The sequence below is a fragment of the Parus major genome, chromosome 1A (genome assembly GCF_001522545.3).
Source record: "Parus major isolate Abel chromosome 1A, Parus_major1.1, whole genome shotgun sequence".
Taxonomy (NCBI): domain Eukaryota; kingdom Metazoa; phylum Chordata; class Aves; order Passeriformes; family Paridae; genus Parus; species Parus major.
In genome coordinates this window covers 25395861-25417109 of record NC_031773.1, presented here as the reverse complement: position 1 = coordinate 25417109, position 21249 = coordinate 25395861, and the positions used below count along the sequence as shown (strand labels likewise).

The 21249-nt window shown below is 35.8% G+C and overlaps 1 protein-coding gene across 4 annotated transcripts in view; it reads right to left on the bottom strand.

Annotated features, from left to right (window-relative positions):
* Window positions 1-21249, bottom strand: part of DOCK4 (dedicator of cytokinesis 4) — a 224333-nt gene that overhangs the window by 120785 nt on the left and 82299 nt on the right. For all 4 annotated transcript variants that reach the window (XM_015628388.3, XM_015628389.3, XM_015628386.3 and 1 more), the window contains exons 4-8: window positions 19547-19602; window positions 17792-17888; window positions 15986-16134; window positions 14547-14631; window positions 12725-12876 (exon numbers count right to left, since the gene is read on the bottom strand). In XM_015628388.3, coding sequence (XP_015483874.1) covers window positions 12725-12876; window positions 14547-14631; window positions 15986-16134; window positions 17792-17888; window positions 19547-19602 — 539 coding nt within the window. The remainder of the gene's footprint in view (window positions 1-12724; window positions 12877-14546; window positions 14632-15985; window positions 16135-17791; window positions 17889-19546; window positions 19603-21249) is intronic.

Below are 21249 nucleotides of genomic sequence, written 5' to 3'. Positions count from 1 at the left end.
CAGTGGTTTCGTAAAAGCGAGATCAGACACAAAATGTTATCCTCATACTTAGGGGTGAAATACAGAGGAATGTTGTATGACATATCATAAGTTACTGAAACATCATAAAGCTTTAAAGTATATCCTTAATCAGAGAATAACTGAGTGATAAATATGCCAACATGACTTAGCAGTATCAGCTGATCCACAGTAAGTCAGGTCCTGTATTGCATCTGTGATGTACTCGAAAAACTATTCCCAAATTTCTAACTGTAAAATACAAGGCAATAAGCAAAGGGGGGCAGAAAAGGAAGAATGAGTACTATAAAAATTTCAGCCCATTTCAGATAAAGATCAAAGCAAAAATACTAACAAAAAAACTCAAAACAATCTTATGATGGTACATTGAAGCTCATCTTTCTGTCCCTTAGCCATGCTTACACCATGAGGGAAGAAGAAGAAAAAAGCATTCAAAAATATTAACAGATTTATGCAGTGGAGCCCAATTTCACTTGGCTAGCTGTACAGTTAAGAAGGAAAATAGAAAGCAGAAAAGGAAATTGGAGGAAAAGCAAAACTATGTAAAAACTATTTTACATAGTTAAATCAATCTCCTGCTCTCATCCTCTTTTACCTCTTTATTAACTGAAGACAGCCTCAAGAAATTAGTTTTTATTACAGTTTTTATGAACATAATCCATATTATTTTAGATATTCAGACCTGCATTTTAAGTGAAAGATGATATAACACATTTATTAAAAGAGTTAGAGAGTGGTAACTTCAAATTATTTTACTGACATACCAGGAGCCAGAGGAAGACAACAGTTTAAAAACAGAATAGTTTTTAGGAATCTATCAGCAGGTATTTACAACTAAAGAAAAAACATATACCAGAAGCTGAAGCCTGCACTGATCTTAGTCTGCCACCACAAATAAACATTTTGCATCACAGCATTACCAGAACACAAGACCTACAGATCCTTTAAGCTGAACTACAGTTTTGATTATTATCCTAGTCAATAACTGAGCTAACAGCATGGATACAAGCAGATTTGCAGTATCCTTCCCCAAAGATGGAAATTAAACCTGAAGGGGGCAGGACAAATTGGTAAAGTAAAGGGAAACAACAGCATTTAAGGAAATTCCCCTTCCTCCAATACTCCCTGGCTCCCTATGTATTCAATGCCACTTGGAGGCTGGCAAGCAGCAAGCTTGCACTTCGTGTCAATCCTAACATGTCTTTTGCTGGTAGCCAGTGTGACTGCAACATGTTCTTTGTGAGATGATCTGTAAACCAACTACATATCTATCTATCTATCTATCTGTCTATCTATCCATCCCCCACTGGTGTTCAATATATCTCATGGTTACCTAAATCTGGCACATACATGTCATGGCTGGTCCACACACTCCTGTTCTAACACTGCATTTATTTCCAAATGTAGCTGATTGTTTAAGCTCCACCAGCCACCTGACAGGTCACCTCTTTCTAGTGTTTTCATTATCACATTTAAAAAGAGTTATTTCTCCTGTCAGGTTTCAATTTCTACAACAGAATCAGTAAGAGGGCTATTTGTTATGCATATGAGCAGCGTAATTTATATGAAAAGTACAATCATGCTTTCTTTTGTGGAAATATTGTAGCAGAAAAGTAGCCCTGAGCTAATCAATTGCTTCTGGTTCCCATGAGTCATTCTCTTTACCAAAAATGCTGCTAGTTCCTTTAGCTTAAATCCCTGCCCTGCTTAGCACATCTGCATGGAAAAAATCAGGAGCCAAGAGTACCTCAAGACAACAACCATCCATGGATAATGTGAAGGTAGCTGAGGAATAATTTCCAAGGAATAGTATTAACAAAGTGAAGGTTAGACATACTAAGAATAGTATTTTAAGGGGGAAAGGTAGAGAAGCCTATCACCTAATGACAGATTAAAAATTTTAGGGAGAACTTGGATTATGCTCCTAATATAATATATAATTCACATTGCTGACAAAGTACAACAAAGTCCATCTGAACTCTGCCTTTAGTCATTGTTCACACGTCCCAGAAATTCTGTGCTATTGGTACCAGGTAATTATGTCTGAGGCACAGTTTAAACACATACCTTGTTTTCCCCCAGAACTACTGATTCTCATAGATAATGTTAGAAACAAACCCCTGTCTTTAGGCAGGGTTATTTATTAATAGAGCCTCTGAATTTCCATGACATTCGGAGACACAAGACTTAAATATCAAACAATCAGATATAGAAAAAGAAACCATATGCAGAAGCAGAAAATCTTAATACCAACTAATGTTCATGCACGTATGCTCATATATAACATTTTTTTTCTCTTTCTCCAACTTTTGTACTTGAGATACATTGCACCATTTGAAATTATTTCCAAATCTGGATTTAAAGTGTCCTCACATTTTCCAAACCTCATCTTTGATGTCAGAATAAAATAAAGAAACAAGAGTCTGAAAAGAAGATGGAAAGTAATAAGATTCACACATTGTAGACCTGGGCATCCTGTGGACGCCAAGTCAAACACAAACCAGAACTGTGCCCTTGCAGTACAGGAGGCCAGTGATATCTGGGATGCATTTGACAGAATATTGCCAGCAATATGAGGGAAGTGATCCTTTTCCTCTCTGCTCAGCACTGGTTATACCACGCTTGGACATGATTAAGTGACTGGAAAGAATGCTCTGACAGCTGGGACTGTTTAGCTTGAAGAAGAGAAAGCTCAGAGGAGATCTTATTAATAAATTGGAATATATCTGAAGAAAGGGTACAAAGAGGACACTCAAGCAAATTTCAGTGGCTCCCAGTGAGGCAATGGACATAAACTGGAGCATAGGAGGCTCCTGTGAAGCATCAGGGAACAAATCCTTTACTGACGGATGGTGTCTGAGCACTGGCACAGGTTGCCCAGGGAGGTTGTGAAACCTCCACCCTTGGAGATACTTAAGAGCCATCTGGACATGATTCTGGGAAACCAGCTCTAAAGTGGTTAGACCAGATGACTTCCAGACTTTCAGCCTCAACCATTCCATGATTTTGTGATTAAATTGTAAATACCACATCCAGGCAGCCCAGATAGACAGCAGGGTCATTTGGGTCTTTATGGAAATATGGTTTTTTACAGTCTTCTCCATCTGCCACCTCTGAAAGCTAGTAACTGCCATGATGCAACATTCTGCCACTTGTCTACTTGCCCAGGCATTCCACATGACTATAATTAATGAACTATCCCTCACAATAACATGCGATGCAGTTTTTGTGAGCCAGAGGGTCAAGGTTCTTCGACTGCACCTTTTTATCAACTTCTGTAGCCTTGCACTGAGTACCCACCCTACAGCTTCACAAATACAGTCTCCATCTCCTTTTTGGTCTAGTGTTCAACATGACTCAGAAGCAGCAGAAAATTTATTTGAGTCTCCTGCATTTAGAGTGCTGATGTCTGGAACACTGACTCTAAGTAAACTAGATACTGAAAGTCAAGTCTAACCCATTTCTGTGCTTAAAATGATATTGAATCTTTGAGCTCCGGTACAATAGAGACCATTGGGATACATTTGAAGAATGACATCTCAGGTTGTCAGTAGTGAACCTTCAGAGTAGAGAAAATGTATTATTAGCTTAATTCAAGAGGTATCCAAGCCCTTCCTTGCCATTGTTAACAGTAGTAGTGAGTTGCATAAACTTTAGTTAGAAAAAAGTCAGGTTCTTTGAGATGAGATTTGAAGATGCTGATGGAGGTTGCAAAATATGTCTTTAGACATTCTCTTACTATAGCAAAATCCTTTTATCATTATTGTAGAATAAGATGGGAAAACTGACAGTATGTTTTTTTCAAAAATTTAAAAATCAGAACACCAAGTAGTGAATGTTTTGACTAATTAATGTGGATTTCAGCTTTTGGCAAGCTTTTGATTTCACTGAATTAAATGAATAATAAAACTGAAATACGAAAGTGGTAAAAAGATTGACAATGTGGATGTCACTAAGAGGTGACGTTGAGAGTACAACAAAGGAAGGGTAATCTTATCCTTTGTTATGGTCTGGAGTTTACACAATCATTAAGGATATAATCAAAAGCTCACAAAAAAAATGCAGTTTGCTTTCACTGGCCTTGGATAAACAGCCTATTCTCTCTGTGCTGTTTAAGAACCTCTTCTCATTTGAGGGCAATATGATACTTACAAACAAGGTTGTTCAAGGTGATAGAAAAAGGAGGATTAGCATGCCAACTTATCTCCACTCCCCACACAGATGGGGCCAGAGGCATCAATCATTTCTGATAAGATGTTCATATCATATTGACACAGACACAAAGTGTATATCAATGAAAGAAAATCTAATACACTCCATCTTACTGAAGTGCTGCTTTGAAATTTTCCCATTAATAGTACTGCTACTTGGAAAAAAAGAAAATGGTTTAGAATGCTACATAAGAACTATGGGTCATATTACAGATTTAAGAATTTCTAGAGTAGTATGTTGGCATAAGATAGAGGCACAAACTGAATAAATGTAAAGGTCAGCAAAGCGAACGGGACTCTTAGCAGGAGATGATGCAGCATCCTTATGCATACTCATCAATGCCAAGAACAGGGGCCACAGTCTGAATTGAACAAATGCAGGCATCAGCCTTAACACCTTCCATTCCCTTTTTCATAATACACTAATCAGTGTTGCTGGTGTTTTCAAAACTCTTCAAAAAACCCCATGCAAGATCTCTAGATGGTAATGTGCTACATATATTAATACAGTCTCATGGCATCAACACTGGAAAGGTAGGAATTTCAGAGGACATGGGGATAATCTGATTTTTTAAACACAAACATCTGGTAAATATTTTCTTTGGGCTTTTTGGCTTTGGTTTTTTTTTATTTTTTTATAGAATATTCTTATAGCAACAAATAAATTTAACACATCCTCAGTGAATAATGCACATTGTCTAGAAAACAGCTAAGCTTTTACTCTGTCCCTTGCCACTTGTTAAACTGATTCTATTAAAAGCTAATAAGTGAGATCTTTCCAGGATCTGATAATGAAAAAAAATCAATATGGTTTTGATTAAATGATTGGTGTTCTTAGAGCACCAGTGTAAATAGGCCCCCTGGCTATACAAAGGTCATCACTGCTGCAAAAAAATGCTGTATTGGGTAACAGATATTAGTACATGGGAACAGAAAGAATAGACTGTCATCAGACGCTGTTTATTTCTCTGAAAATCTGCCACTGCAAAATTTGTAACTGTGTAACCCCTTGAAGTACATACCATTGGCGTTGTAAGTGTGATCTTACTGCTGAAAGGAAAGTTTGTTTCATTAACTCCTGTTTGGGTAAAGGAAAAAGATATCCAACAAAAGCCAACAATCATCACCATGCTCACACTCTTCAGTACTCTGAATGCTGGGACTCTATATAATAACCTTCATATTCCAAGGAATAGAAAAACTTCTAAAACTTCATAAATGACCACACACTACAACTGATTTATAAAGCTGCTAATAAAGAACATCGGAACATAGGGATTGTTGCAGTGTGCTGAAATGTTTCAAATGCATATTTCCAGTTTTCCTTTGGAGCTGTAACAATGGCCTCTCTCTTACCTAAAGTTATGAAGTGTTTCTCACATTAAATCAATTGCAGTCAGGGCTCTATAATAACACCTTTGAACTCTGAAACTGTTTTTGCAATGTGGTTGTAGTAGGAACAATTTAGTCCCAAAGCACAGCTGAGTTACTCTGTTTTACAGAACTTTCCCCCATTCAAAGTATGATCCTGTAATATCTATCTTACATACACTATTTTACAATCTACATGATCAAGTTAAATTGAATTAGGTGCTTTTGAAGACAATCTTCCAATCATCTGCACATTTTGATTCACAAGCCAGAGCAGTCTAGCCATGAATCCAAACTAGAACACATGCTGCTGCCACTCAGTCCACACAACCACAGATTTAGTCCATAGTAAAATCCTTAAAAAATTTACACATGTTAACATTGAGTCTAGCATGAACTGCTGCTCTACAAATCCACTGCTGCTGGCTGACACTACTCGTATAAGTAAAGAGCAGTCTTAGATTTTCATACTGTTGATTTGCTTACAACAGAATTAGATTATATAAAAACAAATCTTCAAGGCTGTATACCGAATCGTTAAGTCCTTCTGATTTTGCTTTTCTCACACATTTGTGCAACATGCCAGTTTCCAGAACACATTTTATCAAAGCATTTCTTTAACAACACAAAGTATCACTACAGAACCAGGCAGAGAATGTTTGAGCTCATATACTTCAGGAACAACTCTACCTAGACAGTAAAAGCTCAGAAATGGCCAGAAAAATAGGACTGAACTAAAAGACAAACAAATCTCAAGAGATGTGGCCATGGACCTCTTTCATTTTCAAATTACAGTAACAGCACCACTCTACAACTGCATATGCTAAAATGCTTCCTTCAGGATTCTATACTAGTGAAATTAGTCCTAAAACTTAAGTGTCATCATTATAGTTTTTTGCTTTCTTGAAGAACCAAAAATACCCAAGGAATACACAAACTGGGCTTGTGACATTAACAGAAATATAAGGTTAGAAGACATAACAGTGCATAAACCAAAGAATTTTACTGAGATAAGCCATATGGCTGTACCATGTTAAAGCAGTGCCATTCACAACTTGCTCTACCCCACTCAGGGTAGAGTTACTGTTCTAGGAAAGGGAACTGTAAAGCAGCAGGAAGTGGAGACGAATGGAACATGATACAAAAACACACCAGTGAAAACTCTAGGAACCATCAGGGGCTGACTTCAGCTGTTTATTGTTAATTTAAGAGCTAGCAAAAATTATTCCTAGCAGCTAGTTTAGCCAGAAAATATGGATGCATACATATGCAAACATATCAAGTGAAATTAGCATGCACCAATTAAGTAGAAAATTAATGACTTGCAACTGTAGTCTTAATAAGCAGAAGCCTGTCATGACTCAGACTTAACTACTTGACTTAAACAGACAGTTTTCTTGCTTCCACACAAGTAGAATATTCATGTTCAAGAAAAGCCTTTTAGAGTGCAAAGACATACATTAGACAATTATTTGAATACAGAAACAGTCTGCAAAACAATATTTATTATTATTGTTGTTTATTAGCAACAAAAATAAAGTCATAGATAAACATGTATTTTGTTATTACCCCTAACAATACAAGAGGACTGCCATTATTGTGGATCCCAACATATTTAGAAACAGTTATTTTTAACAGCAATTTCCAGCAAGAAAAGAAAAATCTCAAAAAGAAAAGTACAATTTCATCCTGTCCCAAACAAATGAAAAGTGATCCCAAAAGTGTATTTACCTCTAGCTATAATAAAGTTGATAGAAAACCACTTCAACCACCCAAAGGGGGTGCTGATTTCACTAAGTTAGGTGTGAGGCATAACAGCCCTTACCAATCCAGAGAAATCTTTAGCTAGAAAGTCTGAAAATAAAAAAAACCCTTGAAGCATCACTGATGTTTTTGTCACTATCTGATATCAGATTTCTGCTCTGGGAAAGTTACTAACGAGTTTCAAAATCGATTTTTCACATCTTGTGAAAAACTTATTATCTAATTCTCAGTACATGTTGGAAAAAATATGAGCACTTATACATGTCAAAGATGAAAAATTATTTAACTGAGAATAGTCTAGCTATAAGTATACCTAATTTTTCTTTTTTTCATAAAATCATAGAATCAGAATGGTTTGGGTTGCAAGACACCTTAAACATCATCTAATGATGATCTATTAAAAACTCTAAAGAAATACTAAGATACATTATTAAAACTAGAATAACTGTTAAATGGTTCTATGGCTTTAATTTCCATCTCTTTACTTATTTTAAAAGATGCTATCCTAAAAATAGGTAATTGTGGGTAATTTTGTGGATAATTGTGGGTAGTTCCCATAATGAGAGTGCCAATGTTTATGTTTAATTAGGAGAATATTCCTTAAACATATATGTTGCCTACCAAAACATACCTGTTCTATTTAAACTGAAAAAAAATTTGTACATATATATATTTATCACTTATTTTTGATCCAACTACCCTAAATCCTTTGCAAATATTTAAGAGCAAATTCAGAGTGCTTTCACCTATAGATTCCACTCTTAAGGGCTGATGTCAAAAACTCAGATAACTAATATTGAGAATTTATGTCCTTTATGATTTTAGTATCAACTCTTTCTGAACTTTAAGCCTCAGACTTCATGGAGATCTAACATCCAAAATATCCTGAAGAAGATGCAGGCATTTCATCAGCTCAATTGCTCTCTAGGTTTTGCTAGTTATAAGCAATTAGTTACTGAAGATGAAATACACACAAAGATCTTAAGTTTAGATGTCTTTGAATCTGGATTCCAACACGAAAGCAAATTGATTTATCATGAAACCTTCTGAAATCAGACAAAAAGGAAAGCATTGGCCTATGTCTTAATCCTGGCATTTTATTCATGACTGTAGTAAGATACATCCATCTATGGATGGATACATCCATCCAGATTCCAGAGGTGATGACGTGTCTGTTCCTCCCCCTGCCATCCACCTGAAGACATACTTGTACTTTATTTCAGGACTAATTCATGTCTAATGAGGCATAACTACTCAGAGAAACAAAAGATGATGAAGAGAAGCAAATAATGAATTTAAATATAATGTACTTTGGCCATTTTCTAAAATTTATTTTTCAAATAAAGAGGAACAAGAGTGCAATGTAAGTGACTAATAGATTTATGTTAGTGGGTGTGTTTTTTCTTTAAGAGAAAAAAGACCCACATCCAATTTCTCACTCTGCCTTTCAATATTCAAACTTACACTTCCTACCTGCCAAAAAATTGGAACCGTCTCTTAATCCACAGCAATCTGCATTGAGATGCTTTATAAACTGTAAAAGGAATTAAAATTACTACTGTTCTCCTTTTCCTCATCTGCTTGTCTTTACAAAGACAAACAGTACCTACATTACATCATGTTATAATCCACTTCTGCTGAGAATTTGTACTAAACATAGCTCCTGTGGCAAAACACGTGGGTCACAAGAACTAGAGAAAGTTTTATGCTAACATTCAGGCTCATAGTTTTCAATTTGATATCTATTTTCTTTTTCTCCTTTATAAATCCATATTCTTCTGATCTATTCTTAGCATGCAATGATACTGTATTTCTTTATTAGACACTCAGTTTTGGTGCCACTAAGCCAAATGCAAGAACTGTTAACACATGCTTTCTCCTCATATCTTGGTTTGTCTAAGTTGCTACAGGATACTTTTTTTCAGGGAAAATCTATAGCTATACAACAAGAAAATGTTTCACTATCTTTCATTGCTCAGTGGATATTTTCTAAGTCTGATAATGTTTTAATATTGTATGAGAAAACTATAGTTTAAAATGCACTACAGACAATCCTATCATTGCACTATAATACAAAGCTCAACTATCAAATAATGCATTCCCTATGTTATCAAGTACCTTCTTTTTACCTTATTTTCCAAAGCTTTCCCACAGAGTTTTTTCTTGCACTAGTCTGGACTAGAAATACTATTCCTTTTTGGAGAGACTTTCTCCATCTCAGTATCTACAATTGCTGTTCTGTTTACTGTGACACTTGAATAAATACTGCTGTTCAAACAGTTGAATGTATGATATTGATAACATAAAACAAACAAAAATAAAAAGCTGTGGGAAAAGATATCCAATCAATTAAATATGTAATCAGACAATGCTGCTTCTAGTCCTCCAACAATCTTTTAAAGCTGCTATTTTAATTGCATATACCTGAGGTTAGAAAAAATAAAATAGATTTATTAGAGATGTTGATATAGAGAGATCTTACAATTGCAGGTCCACCTGAGAAGAAGCAAAGTTAGTTTTAGCGAATTCTATTATTAAATCTGAATTCTTTACTCTCTCCAACTGAATTCTTTAAGAGGCTATGGAGCTGACTTGCTTTATGTCAATTTATATGAGGTAGACAATGAACTATGCATTCAAATAGTCTCATTAAAGCAAACAGGATTACCCACCTGAGGAAAGCTTGGTACACATACAGTGCTTACAAAATTTAACATATAAAGCTGCAAAGTCCAAAGAAATAAAGCCCCAAAAATTCTAATAATATAAGTAATGGTTTGGAGAAGTACATTTTAGGTCATTTATATAATTCGATTTTAACCTGTGTTAATAACAAGTTTCATCTATTCTTTTCATTACATTTTTTAGCTGGACCACAAAATGACAACTTAGGAAACCAACGGATGAATGACACAACTAGTTTGTGACAGGTCCTAGGATGTTGGCACACACAGCTTTTGACCTGCACTTTTGCAAGAAATGAGCAGAAGAGTCTGCCTATCCAAGCTCCTCAACTCACTGCTGCCCATAGGCTTTGGCATCGTTGCAGGGCGTGAACCACGGGGGCTGGGGATACTGTCTCCTCTCATACATCATCATTCTTCTAAGGGAGATTGTTAATTTCAAGCATCCATCAACAAGGGCCTAGAGATCTCTGAAATAGCCCACCCATTTGTATTGAATAAAAGTTAAACATCGTACCACACTGTTGTGCACCGCGACCAACCAGCTTTGGTTTAACTCTCTAATAAACTGGTTAAGTCACTTCCGTGTCTAGTCCAGGCAGACCATGTAAGTATCCATCCTGGACACTTCTGCATTCCAAAGATCAGTCTGTAATACAGATATACCTTGCATTTAATTTGTTCTTATGATAGCTCTCTTAGGTTTAGCTTTTCCAGTGTGCTGAGAAATTTCTGTTTGTTTCTTGGGAGGGTTTTTTTGTTGTGTTCGTTGTTTGGTTTTGTTTCTTTTTTGTTACAGGATGGTGTTTGTTTGATTTGCAGATGGTGCAAGCTATCTTCACAAAGGTTATCCTGTCATTCCCCCCATGCCCTAGAAGGCAGGTTGGATTTGCAACAACACATTTCTTCAAGGTTTGCCAGTAATGGGATGAGGAAGTTCACAGCATCTGAAAACAGGCACTGGAGTCAGGAATCAATAACAAAAGGTCAAATCACAGCAAGCACATGAGAAACAGCTCTAGAATTTGTGCTTTCATGTAACATGAAATCCAATCCATTTGCTTTCACTTCACCACCACTGCCTTAACCTTGTTTTCAGCAATCCATATCACTTCAAATTGTTTTCTGTCAAAGTCTACAGCTCTCGTAAATCTATCACCTGCTGTGGCATTCATTGGAGTGAACACAAACACGTCCTGATGCACATTTGATTCTCACAAACGACAGGAAACTGTATTTTGGTGACTACTGTGTGAAGTGCAGGCCAGAATGAAATGTCACTGTTTAACAGCTAACCCTGTAACACCAACTGTGTACACATAATGTCGCTAAATGAAAAAAAATTAATGTACTCAGTATACCCTTCCTTCTAAGAACTGGTTACTTATTCTGCCTGCACTGCAAACCACAGACATTATTTTGTCAAATTCAGCCCAAGTTCCACACAGTTCCTCAAACTCCTGCTGCCATATTTAAGACAACAACTGTGGATAGGACTCAAGCTGGAGAAATTCATGGAAAACTGCCTCCTGTGGGAGGGCCCCCAGGCTGGAGCAGAGGAAGAGCGTGAAGAGTCCTCCCCTGGAAAAGGAGGGAGTGGCAAGACAGTGTGTGACCAACAGACCACAGTTCCTGTTTCCAGTCCCCTGTACTGCTGGGGTGGATGGAGGAGAGCACAGGAAGAAGGGAGAAGGGTGAAGGAAGACGCTTTAAGTTTTGGGTTTATTTCTCATTACCTTACTATGATATGCTTGGTAATAAATTCATTTTCCCCATGTCAAATCTGTTTTATCTGTGATGGTAATTGGTGAGTGATCTCTCCCTATCCTTACCTTGACCTGTGAGCCTTTTGTTCTATTTTCTGTTCCCTGTCCAGATGAGGAGGGGAGTGACAGGGTGGCTGTGGCTGGCTAGAGGCCAGTGTCAACCCACCACACCCAACACCACTGCACAGTCATTTAATGGATCAGACTTCCTGGCATATTTCTCAAACAGAGCTTACTGAGCTCTTGCACTAACTGTACTCTCCTTCTGTGCTCATATTTATTAAATGCATAGTGGTTTCACTACTAATCACTCACATGTTTTCTCTCCCAGCCAGAATTCTGAAAATAGAAATAGCCACTGAATATTTTAAAAACCAAAGGTTATCAAGTCTCTCACAGAATATAAACTCTAGGACAGAATGATTTTGACAGTTTCACTGAAGAACCAGCACCTTCTCATAGAAGTAAAGGCTCCTTTTATAAAAAATATGCTTACTTCACTGACTAAAGACAGCCCTCCAATCTCATGTACCGAGGAGAATTCATCTTCAAATATTACAGAGAAAGCAAAAGTTCAAAGTTTTGAATGTGCACTGACTAGAAGAAATGAAAATAGGGATACTGAAAAATGACCATTCTGTATGCATACATATATATATATTCCTATACATGAAAAACAACTGTAAGGTTAAAAAAGTAAACAAAACAGAGATTTATACATTTTTGTCAACCTTAAATGAAACTACAAACCATTAATGTTAACAACCAAATTTCAAAAGGAAGCAAAATATTCTCATGAAACAAAAACACCTTGCCCTTGTTTCTAAATGTGAAATATGTGGATCAAAAGACACAGTATTTATTGTAAAACTTATGCAAAACCAGTATTTAAATAGGAATCATATGGTACCTGATGGGTCGATTTTCTTTACTATCAAAGAGTGAAAAGATTACTTCCAGTTCCTCTCCCAGATTAGAGCACATTAAACTCTTCATCTGAACAAAAAGATGGTGGCTGCTAGCTGGAACTGGTGTGTCTTTTTTTCGATGGCGATGTTCCATCTAAAAACACCACAAAAACACTGACCAGTTTGAGTCAATTATAAAATTCTCAAAACAAAAAGAGGTAAAATATGTAATGCAGAACTACTTTCTTAATTCAAATTAGTATCTTTTTAAATTTAATATTAGCTTGTATTATTTATTTTCTTTTTATTTTTTTTTTTCCTTCTGCATCTGAAGAAAAACACAGGGAATTTACTTTCCCAGGGTTACACTTCATCACAGTCATCTTTAGGAGAAAAACAGTAATCTCTGGAACTTTATCTTTTTGTACTCTGAAAGTAGTCAGAGTCACTTTAAAGCTTTATGCTATAACAACATAGTGTTCCTTAGCTGGTTTAAACAGTCAATGATCTGGCACTCCAGTATTCAAACACATTAAAAAATGCTTTTGCACAAGACTAAATATCAGTACTTTAACCTGGGGAGAAGCAATCATACCCACATTTTATGATCTCTGGCAAACTGCTTTATACCAGCTAATAAATTGTCTTGATTTGACTTCACAGTTTATACCTTCTGCACTTTAGTTACCCATTAAGAGAAGGACAGTATTAAGTTGTACTATCCCTCTCTAACATTGTAACAAAAATAATTTTAAACAGCAATCTTTCTAAGCTACTTAGCCTTCATACTGAGGTTATCTTTTTCCCCGCTTTTTATTTTTCGAAGTACACTCCATGAGTGAGTGCCATTACTAGTTTTCTGGGTTATTTTCCCTCTGCATGTTTCTTCTTATGATTAATGGTACCTCACCATATTTCATCTAGTGCTTCAACGGGATTCCATAATACTATATATATGACTTTGAAATCATTCAAAGCTATACTGATTCTAGCACAAGGAGTTTACTGTTAGGTTTGACACTACAAGTTACCAGTAAAATACAAGTTGAAAAATACTTTAAAAATACATAATTATTTCAGATCAACAAAATCTTGTAGTAATGATGCTTTTGGGGGAGTTGTATTTAAATACAAAAGTTATCATAAATAAAATTCAGTTTAAATACAAGCTTTGTCTTAAGCACATAAAGCTCAGAACTGTGTAACAGCTGCAGTACTTAAACATGAGCCAAAGCCTACATAAATGAATTGGCAATTTTTCTTAGATCTTGCAGGAGATTTAATCAGAATAAGAAATATCAGTGCTGGTTTTAGTAAATCAAGATGGGCTTTTACCCACAAAGGAAAGCTTTTTTATGCAATTTAACTGCTATTTACATTAATATATTACAAAGTACCAAGAGCCCAGTATGATTAATTGTAACAATATTATACCATTATTATATTTCCACAAAGCTTATCTAGACAGGCTCAAGAGCCAGGTAAAGCTCTAATGATAAGGAGTCCCATAAGCTTTTATTGATGATTAAATTCATTTTAACAGTCAAAATTTTAACGGTATATCAGAAACCAAAACTTTTAACAAATGACATTTAAGCTAAGCATGTGAGCACACACAAAGCTGGTATAAAAGAATCCCACATAGATGTAGAGATGATATACCTGTTAAAAAAAATTTCTCTCCTTATTGTAGAACTCATTACATTATGAAATGCCAATTGATTGGATCAAAAACCAAAATTGGTACTTTTGGTTAACTAGAAAAGAGTGACCATCAAACTATGTAATTTGGTAGCAAAAGTACCAAATATTACATTCACGTACCAGCCTGTAGAGCTCTGTAATGCTGATGTCTTCAGGATCCACCATAGCATACTCTTTTCTTGGAACTAAGTCAAGCCCCAGCTGTCTGCATGAGAAATGGAATAACATTAAGTAGTTTCTGCTTTCAAAAGAAACAAATTAACTCTGCATGTGTTTGTTGTTCATTACAATTAACAATGCACACATTAATTATTACTCTACAATTAGCTGACTTTGGTTTTTTTTTGATGTGTTTTGGCTGTATCCACCATTCACATTTGACTCAATACCTTTGTCCAGTTTGCAACATTAATAGAATGTTTTCTCACAATTTTTAATCTGTTTCACACTGTGGACAACGTGCAGTGTCCTTCATATTATTGTGAACATTTCAGTGTGAATGCACTAGTACTGTCAATTTGAATAACAACCATGGAAAGGAAGATAAAAAGAAAATCCATCAAAAGCCAAAACACCAGCTTATTTTAAGTTTGGACTGGATGGTATCAGAGTTGGTTGCCTGTATCCCCTGAACAAAATAAGGAAATGAGCTTGAATCAACACAAATACAATTTCTTTTCAGCACAGCAGCAAGCAATAATGTTTAAGAACACAAAAAGACATGAAGGCAGTCACGCTGAATTTAGGAAAATTCACAAGATTAGAAAGTTTTTCAAAAATATGTTTTAAAGAGCAGGAACTGTCCATGTCAAAAACCTTCACAATTAATTCCATCCAGTTTCTGCAAAATTCTAAGTAGACAGATAATCATACACATTTAGTCACAACCTTTTCATTCTGTTAGGTATTTATGCTTTCACACAGCTGTAGAAACCCTGGAAATTCAATTAATTCCACTATGGAATATTGCTCCCTTTAGTTAGCATTTAGCTGTATAAATATATGCTAAAGAGACTTTGGAAGCAGCACCTAAATGCCAGAAAGTATTTTTTTCTTGCTAAAAAAAAAGTAAGATAACACAATTTGTGTTAGCTCATTTCAGCTATTCAGATTAAAGAAAGATGCAGAGCACAGTAGCTGGATGTATATTAGAGATGCCCAAGCAGGAACTAAATAGTGTGACCAAGTTAAAACAGAAGCAATGTCAACCAACACAGTTTCAGTTAGAGCACAAAGCTATGCTAAATGCATCATCCAGGTATCATGTGTATTAAAAAGATGTAAAATGCTGTTTCAGATTTTTGAATCAATTGGAATCAATGGAATTCTCTTAGAGATAGTACTACTGCTACGTAAATTACACTGATATAAAAAAAACAGAATAAAACAATAAGCAACATTTCACTGTCAAAACATAAGTGGACATAAAAATAATGAAGGAGAAAGTCCATTAAAAAAAAAGGTAATGCTAGTTAGGAATTTGTTCTTTAGTTCAGCATTCTACAATCAGCCTAAAGAACTGGCTTTTCAACTTCAATACATTTAGTTTATTCACTCACTCGTTGCCCCAGTCCAGACGAGCAGTGATGTGTCGCTTGACATCCTTCATTCGATCATGGGTGAGGTGGCCAACAAGGACCTGCCTGCGCAGGTCCAGGATTTCATTCATTATGTGCCACAGCCGGTGAAAGAGATCCCCCTCATTCCTCTGTCAGATAAAAATATGATTGCCTCTATATCACCTGTAAAAGCTTGTAATCCTAATAAATACATTCATGATGAGGAAATTAGGAAAACTCTTTTTTGCCCTTACTTAGTCTTTTATCCCACTGCGACCATTTTACCTGCATGTGAGTGTGTGCATATAAAATAATTTCAGACCTTGCCACAGACCTTGTCTCTGCACCACACCCATTCCAATATTCCAGTCCAACTCCTTGTGTCTCTCTCACACTAAATTAATCTAATGTACATAACAGATATGACAAAAATTCAACAAAAAATATTCATGTGTTTCACCACAAAGCATTGGTTTGTTCCAAGAGCATGTTCATTCTGTGCTGCTGTCTCATCCAAACTGAATATATCATCTGTATTTCAAACTATCTGAACTCATACACTTAAGAGATAGAAAAAGCAATACCCCTGAGCATTCAAACTCTGAACCACGGTGTTAATTTCTTTTAACCTTCCCTTGCATTGATATAACTCTACACACTACCTAATCATAAATAAATAGTATCACGTAGACAGAATCTTGTCCAGACAGTTCTTTTTTATCTAACTGTGAAGTAGGAGAAATTATGTGAATATGACTGCTTTGAAACCACATCCTCCTACTCTAATTATATACCAGCTAAGGGCATAACAATTTCCCATAAATGAACCTCTGTTCTGGAAGAATCTATTAACCCTTCCTTTACTAATTTCTAAGTAGTTTTACATAGTTTTTTTGAGAACCTTCACACTGACAAAATTACTACAACCTTCATCTAAGTGATTCATCACACAAAGTTGAAAAAACACTCCTATTAAGATTTGTTCTGTTAATTCTTGCCAAAAACCCTAAGCACATTTCCCTTCTCCTTCTTCCTATGAATGAAAGGCATACAAATAAAGTCCAGCTACTTCTGCTGTGTAAGTCAAACCTAAAATTCATTTAGAAGTACCATTATTCTCCATCAACAACTTTTATATTCCAAGCACTTTGAAAAATTGCAATTTGATACATCTGCTGTTTTTACTTTACGTTCATTCACTTCAGAAGCTCGCTAAAAGGGCATTAATTTATTGTTTGTCTTGGCTTTCAGTATGGTAAGGAAGCAAACCAGGGTAATTCCGAACATGCAGTAACGACAGCAGTGAAGAAAAATGTTTCCAAAAAGAGAAACAACTGCTGTAACAACAAGAGGGAAATTTGAACATTATAAGTAAAAGAAAACCAAGGGAAAAAAATGGTCATAGAAAAGAGCCCTTGAATTAGAGACAAGAGACAAAAATGAATTAGTAGGAACTTTATAGAGTATGCTTTCACAATTTTCCATTAGATGCTGGTACATACAGCTTTCATTTCTGCAGTCAAAAAACCAAATTGAATAATCAGTAATTCAGGTGCATCTTTGGTCCTGCTATCTGATAAGTCCTACTGAAGTACATTGTTATTATTCATGTGAATCCAAGAGACATGCTAGTAACACTATGAAGCTCAAAATAAAATTTCAAGATATTAATAAAAGAATTAAAAAGAAACTGAATGTGATGGGTTTTTTTCTGAAATATCTACTTCAACTAAACCAGAGCATTTAAACAAAAGTGCACCTTTTGAGATGACATTAAATCAAATCAATATTATTCAGGGTACTTGCCACATAGAGTTGTTTCCACATAGTTCCCCAGTCTCTTAGAGTTGATGTCATTTCTGTAATAACAGAATCTTCTGTTGGAATAACCATTTCAAATTGTCTGTAACATGCAGAAGAACACATGATATGGCACAAGCATTACTAATCCCATTGCAGTTACTAACATGTAGACTTCCTACTGCCAACAGTGATGTCTGTCAACCCACACGAGCTCTCCTTCAGATTGTTACACTTTTTATTCATTTATTGCATCCCCATGGAAAAACTTTGGGTGAAAATAGTTTAATCCCCACACAATGTTTTGGCCCTGGAGAAGTCAAGATGAGCTGTTTTCACTGTGAGATAAGCATATCAAAAACTACTTTCACAGCAGAATAAATCCCATGGTTTCCAAAGGGATCTTGACACTTCAGCTTTTCATGCCTGGATTACTTTTTTCATGATATCTTGTCTCTCTCACTAAATTAACATAACAATGTGACAACTCTTGGCCATGATGTGCAGCAGTGAATATAGCCTGAATGAGAAACAACCTAAAAAAGGAAATTAATGCAACAAAGATTGAACTCCATGCAAGTACTATCATGGTTTCCCCTAGCAAAAATTATTCTGCTTTTAAATTTTATTTTATTGTCATGGCTTACAATTCTGTTTCATTGAACCTTCAGTTTTAGCTACAGCTTTAAAAGGAGGAAAGGACCCTAGAGCATGACAAACCACATGTGGCTCTAACTTCATAGTGGACAACAGGGAGTTTAACAGTAATGTGCGGACATTTTCACCTGTGAGAATTAAACTTCTTTTAGTATTATTACAGTCTTCTTCATTATTTCTAACCATCATGAATAATGGACCTTCAATGCACTCATTCATGCTCCCAAAACAAAGACCACTTCATGTTCAGGCATCCATCTATTATGAGAAATGCCCTTACCAAACTGTTTTGTATCAGCTCTCTACTAATAAATACAAATAAAGGATACAGTATGAACAATTACAAAGTAAATAAAACTGAAAAAAACTGTTAAGCTAAGATCACTGAAAATTTTTAAGTTTTAAATTTTTAAAAGTGATACCATCAAGGTAAGTTGTACACATACAAAAAAAAAAATAAAAAAAAAACAGTGTTTTTTTAAGTCAGACAATGTGAATTCCAGAACAAAATTTTAAAACTAATTTTAACCAATGGCTCTGCTTTTTATCAACTCTTCTAAATGTGAAAACGTATCAGCTGTTGTCAAAAATAAATATTGGCTGTCCATCACATGAAGAAAAGAAGTAAAGGAAAAAGCTTCTCTATTCATTTACAGGTTTAGCAAAATCTTTTGCCATTAAACTGATACATTATTTTACCCATTTTTTTGTAAAATGGCAACTGTCTACCACGCTAGAGCTACTGCCCACAAATAAAACAGCTATTTTAATTTAACAGCAGGTTAAAAGACAGCTTATGGACAGAATAATTTCTTCAAATTAAGGCAGTGCCATTTTCAAGCCAAACTTAACATGTTTTCCCTTTTCTCTAGACAATGCAGAATGATATTTCCAATTGTATTCAGTGTCTTTTCTGGATACAGCATTCCAATTTTATGCCCATGCAGGAATATCAGGTTAGCTCAAGACAACCATTTGAAGTCCTCTGGCAGTATGCTGAAGATATCATAACATAACTAAATTATTTACTTTATAAGGAAAAGATTTTTGGTACAACTAATTGACCGTGTTTAAGTATTTGAAATCAGAACATTTCACACATACCCTTTGTTCTTAACACATGCATTCTTCAAGTGAATGTAGTTAGATGGAAATATGCCCTGAAAAAGAAAAAAGTTTAGGGAAAAATAGTCCCCTTACATGAGTCTGGCATTCCATTTAGTATCATTCAATATGCAAATGAATGCTGAATTCAAAGTCTTCCAAATAATTAACAAACACAAACAAGGAAAGAATGCAATAAATACTCAGTATAGCTCTATCAGAAACTAAAATGCCATGTTCAGTAGAGTTTAAATTGTTCAACACTTCAGAAAATTAGAAGATAAACACATGTAGAACATGTAGAAGATTGAGAGCTCCCTTATGGCAGATGGTTTTATTCATTTTTCCCACCTTGAAAAGAAACAGACCAGCTGTGGGAGATAATGCCTTATCAACCCCATCTTAAAAATAAGGATTTGCAAACAGGAATTTTTAAAATTCAACAGAGTAAATTAAGTTAACAATATTGAATTAAAAGAAAGTCAAGTAAATAAAGAAAATCAAAATAGAGTCTACTTTGCTGGCTAGTCTGCCTGCAGTGCACAGGAAGTTGTGGTAGATGCCTGTCAAAGAGCCCGTGTCTGCTGGGAGCAGCCCTTTTCCAGTTCTTTAAGGGCACCATTCTCTTGAACACACAGCATTGCTGCCACAGTCCTATTGCTCTTACAGCACACTGACCTTCACAAATCAGAAACAGCAAAATGAAGCAAGTCAGCTCCAAGCTTCTGGCTGGGAAAATAATACACTACAGCTCAAGCAGTGACAGAAAACACATATACTGTCTCCATAACAAGCACAGCTGCATACAGCTTTCCTTTGGGATGATGGGGTCCCATTTCCTCCTCACACAGCCATTAGGCCTTCGAAAAAACCAAATCTACTATGTAGAGGCAACTGCCCTCTTAAATGCATCTACTCTTCTGTAATCAAAGTAGCTCAGGGGAGCATGTCCCAGGGACAGTAGGAGCCAGAGCCCCACAGGTGTGACAGTGTGTCAGGGGACACGACGGTCCTTATGGCATATCCACCCTCTCCACCCTCTCTGCAGACCTGCTGCCACAGGGAACTTCCTCCAGGGTCAAAACTGCCAGAATAACACAGCAAGAATCTTGACAGAGCAATACCAATAGCAAGAGGAGTTACAAGGTGCTCTTAGGATTTTACTTTTGGAGAGACTCCCTTCAAAAATCCAATTCAGAAAACTGTTTGCATTCACACTAGGAAAACAGAGAATATATATCTCATCTCTTCACACATCAAGTCATGTTTAGAAAACCTATTCATAACTTCCATCACACATTTGACAGACCACAAAGCAAGACTGACAGCAAGCATGTGGTGAGAATTGCAACAAAAGACACAAATGATGCAATAGCAAACCACAACTGCTCATGTCTTATAAATCAAACTGTAACACACATCGATGAGGTAAAAGTAGTAAACATCATATTAAACTCTGTGGCTAAATTTATTGTTTGCATCGACCTTCCACATAAAGAAAGGAAATTTTCTATGATTAGAGATCACAGGCCTTGGTACAAAAGGCCAAGAACTTGATATGAGCCCCCTAGAAACTTTTGAAATTAATGTGTGTGTGCTGTTTTTTGAAGCTGAACAATCTTGGAAATGAGGACAGAAAAAGAAGAGCAAAGCTTACAATGCAGGTTAAAAGATCAAGACAATTTAAGATCTTTCTTTCCCAC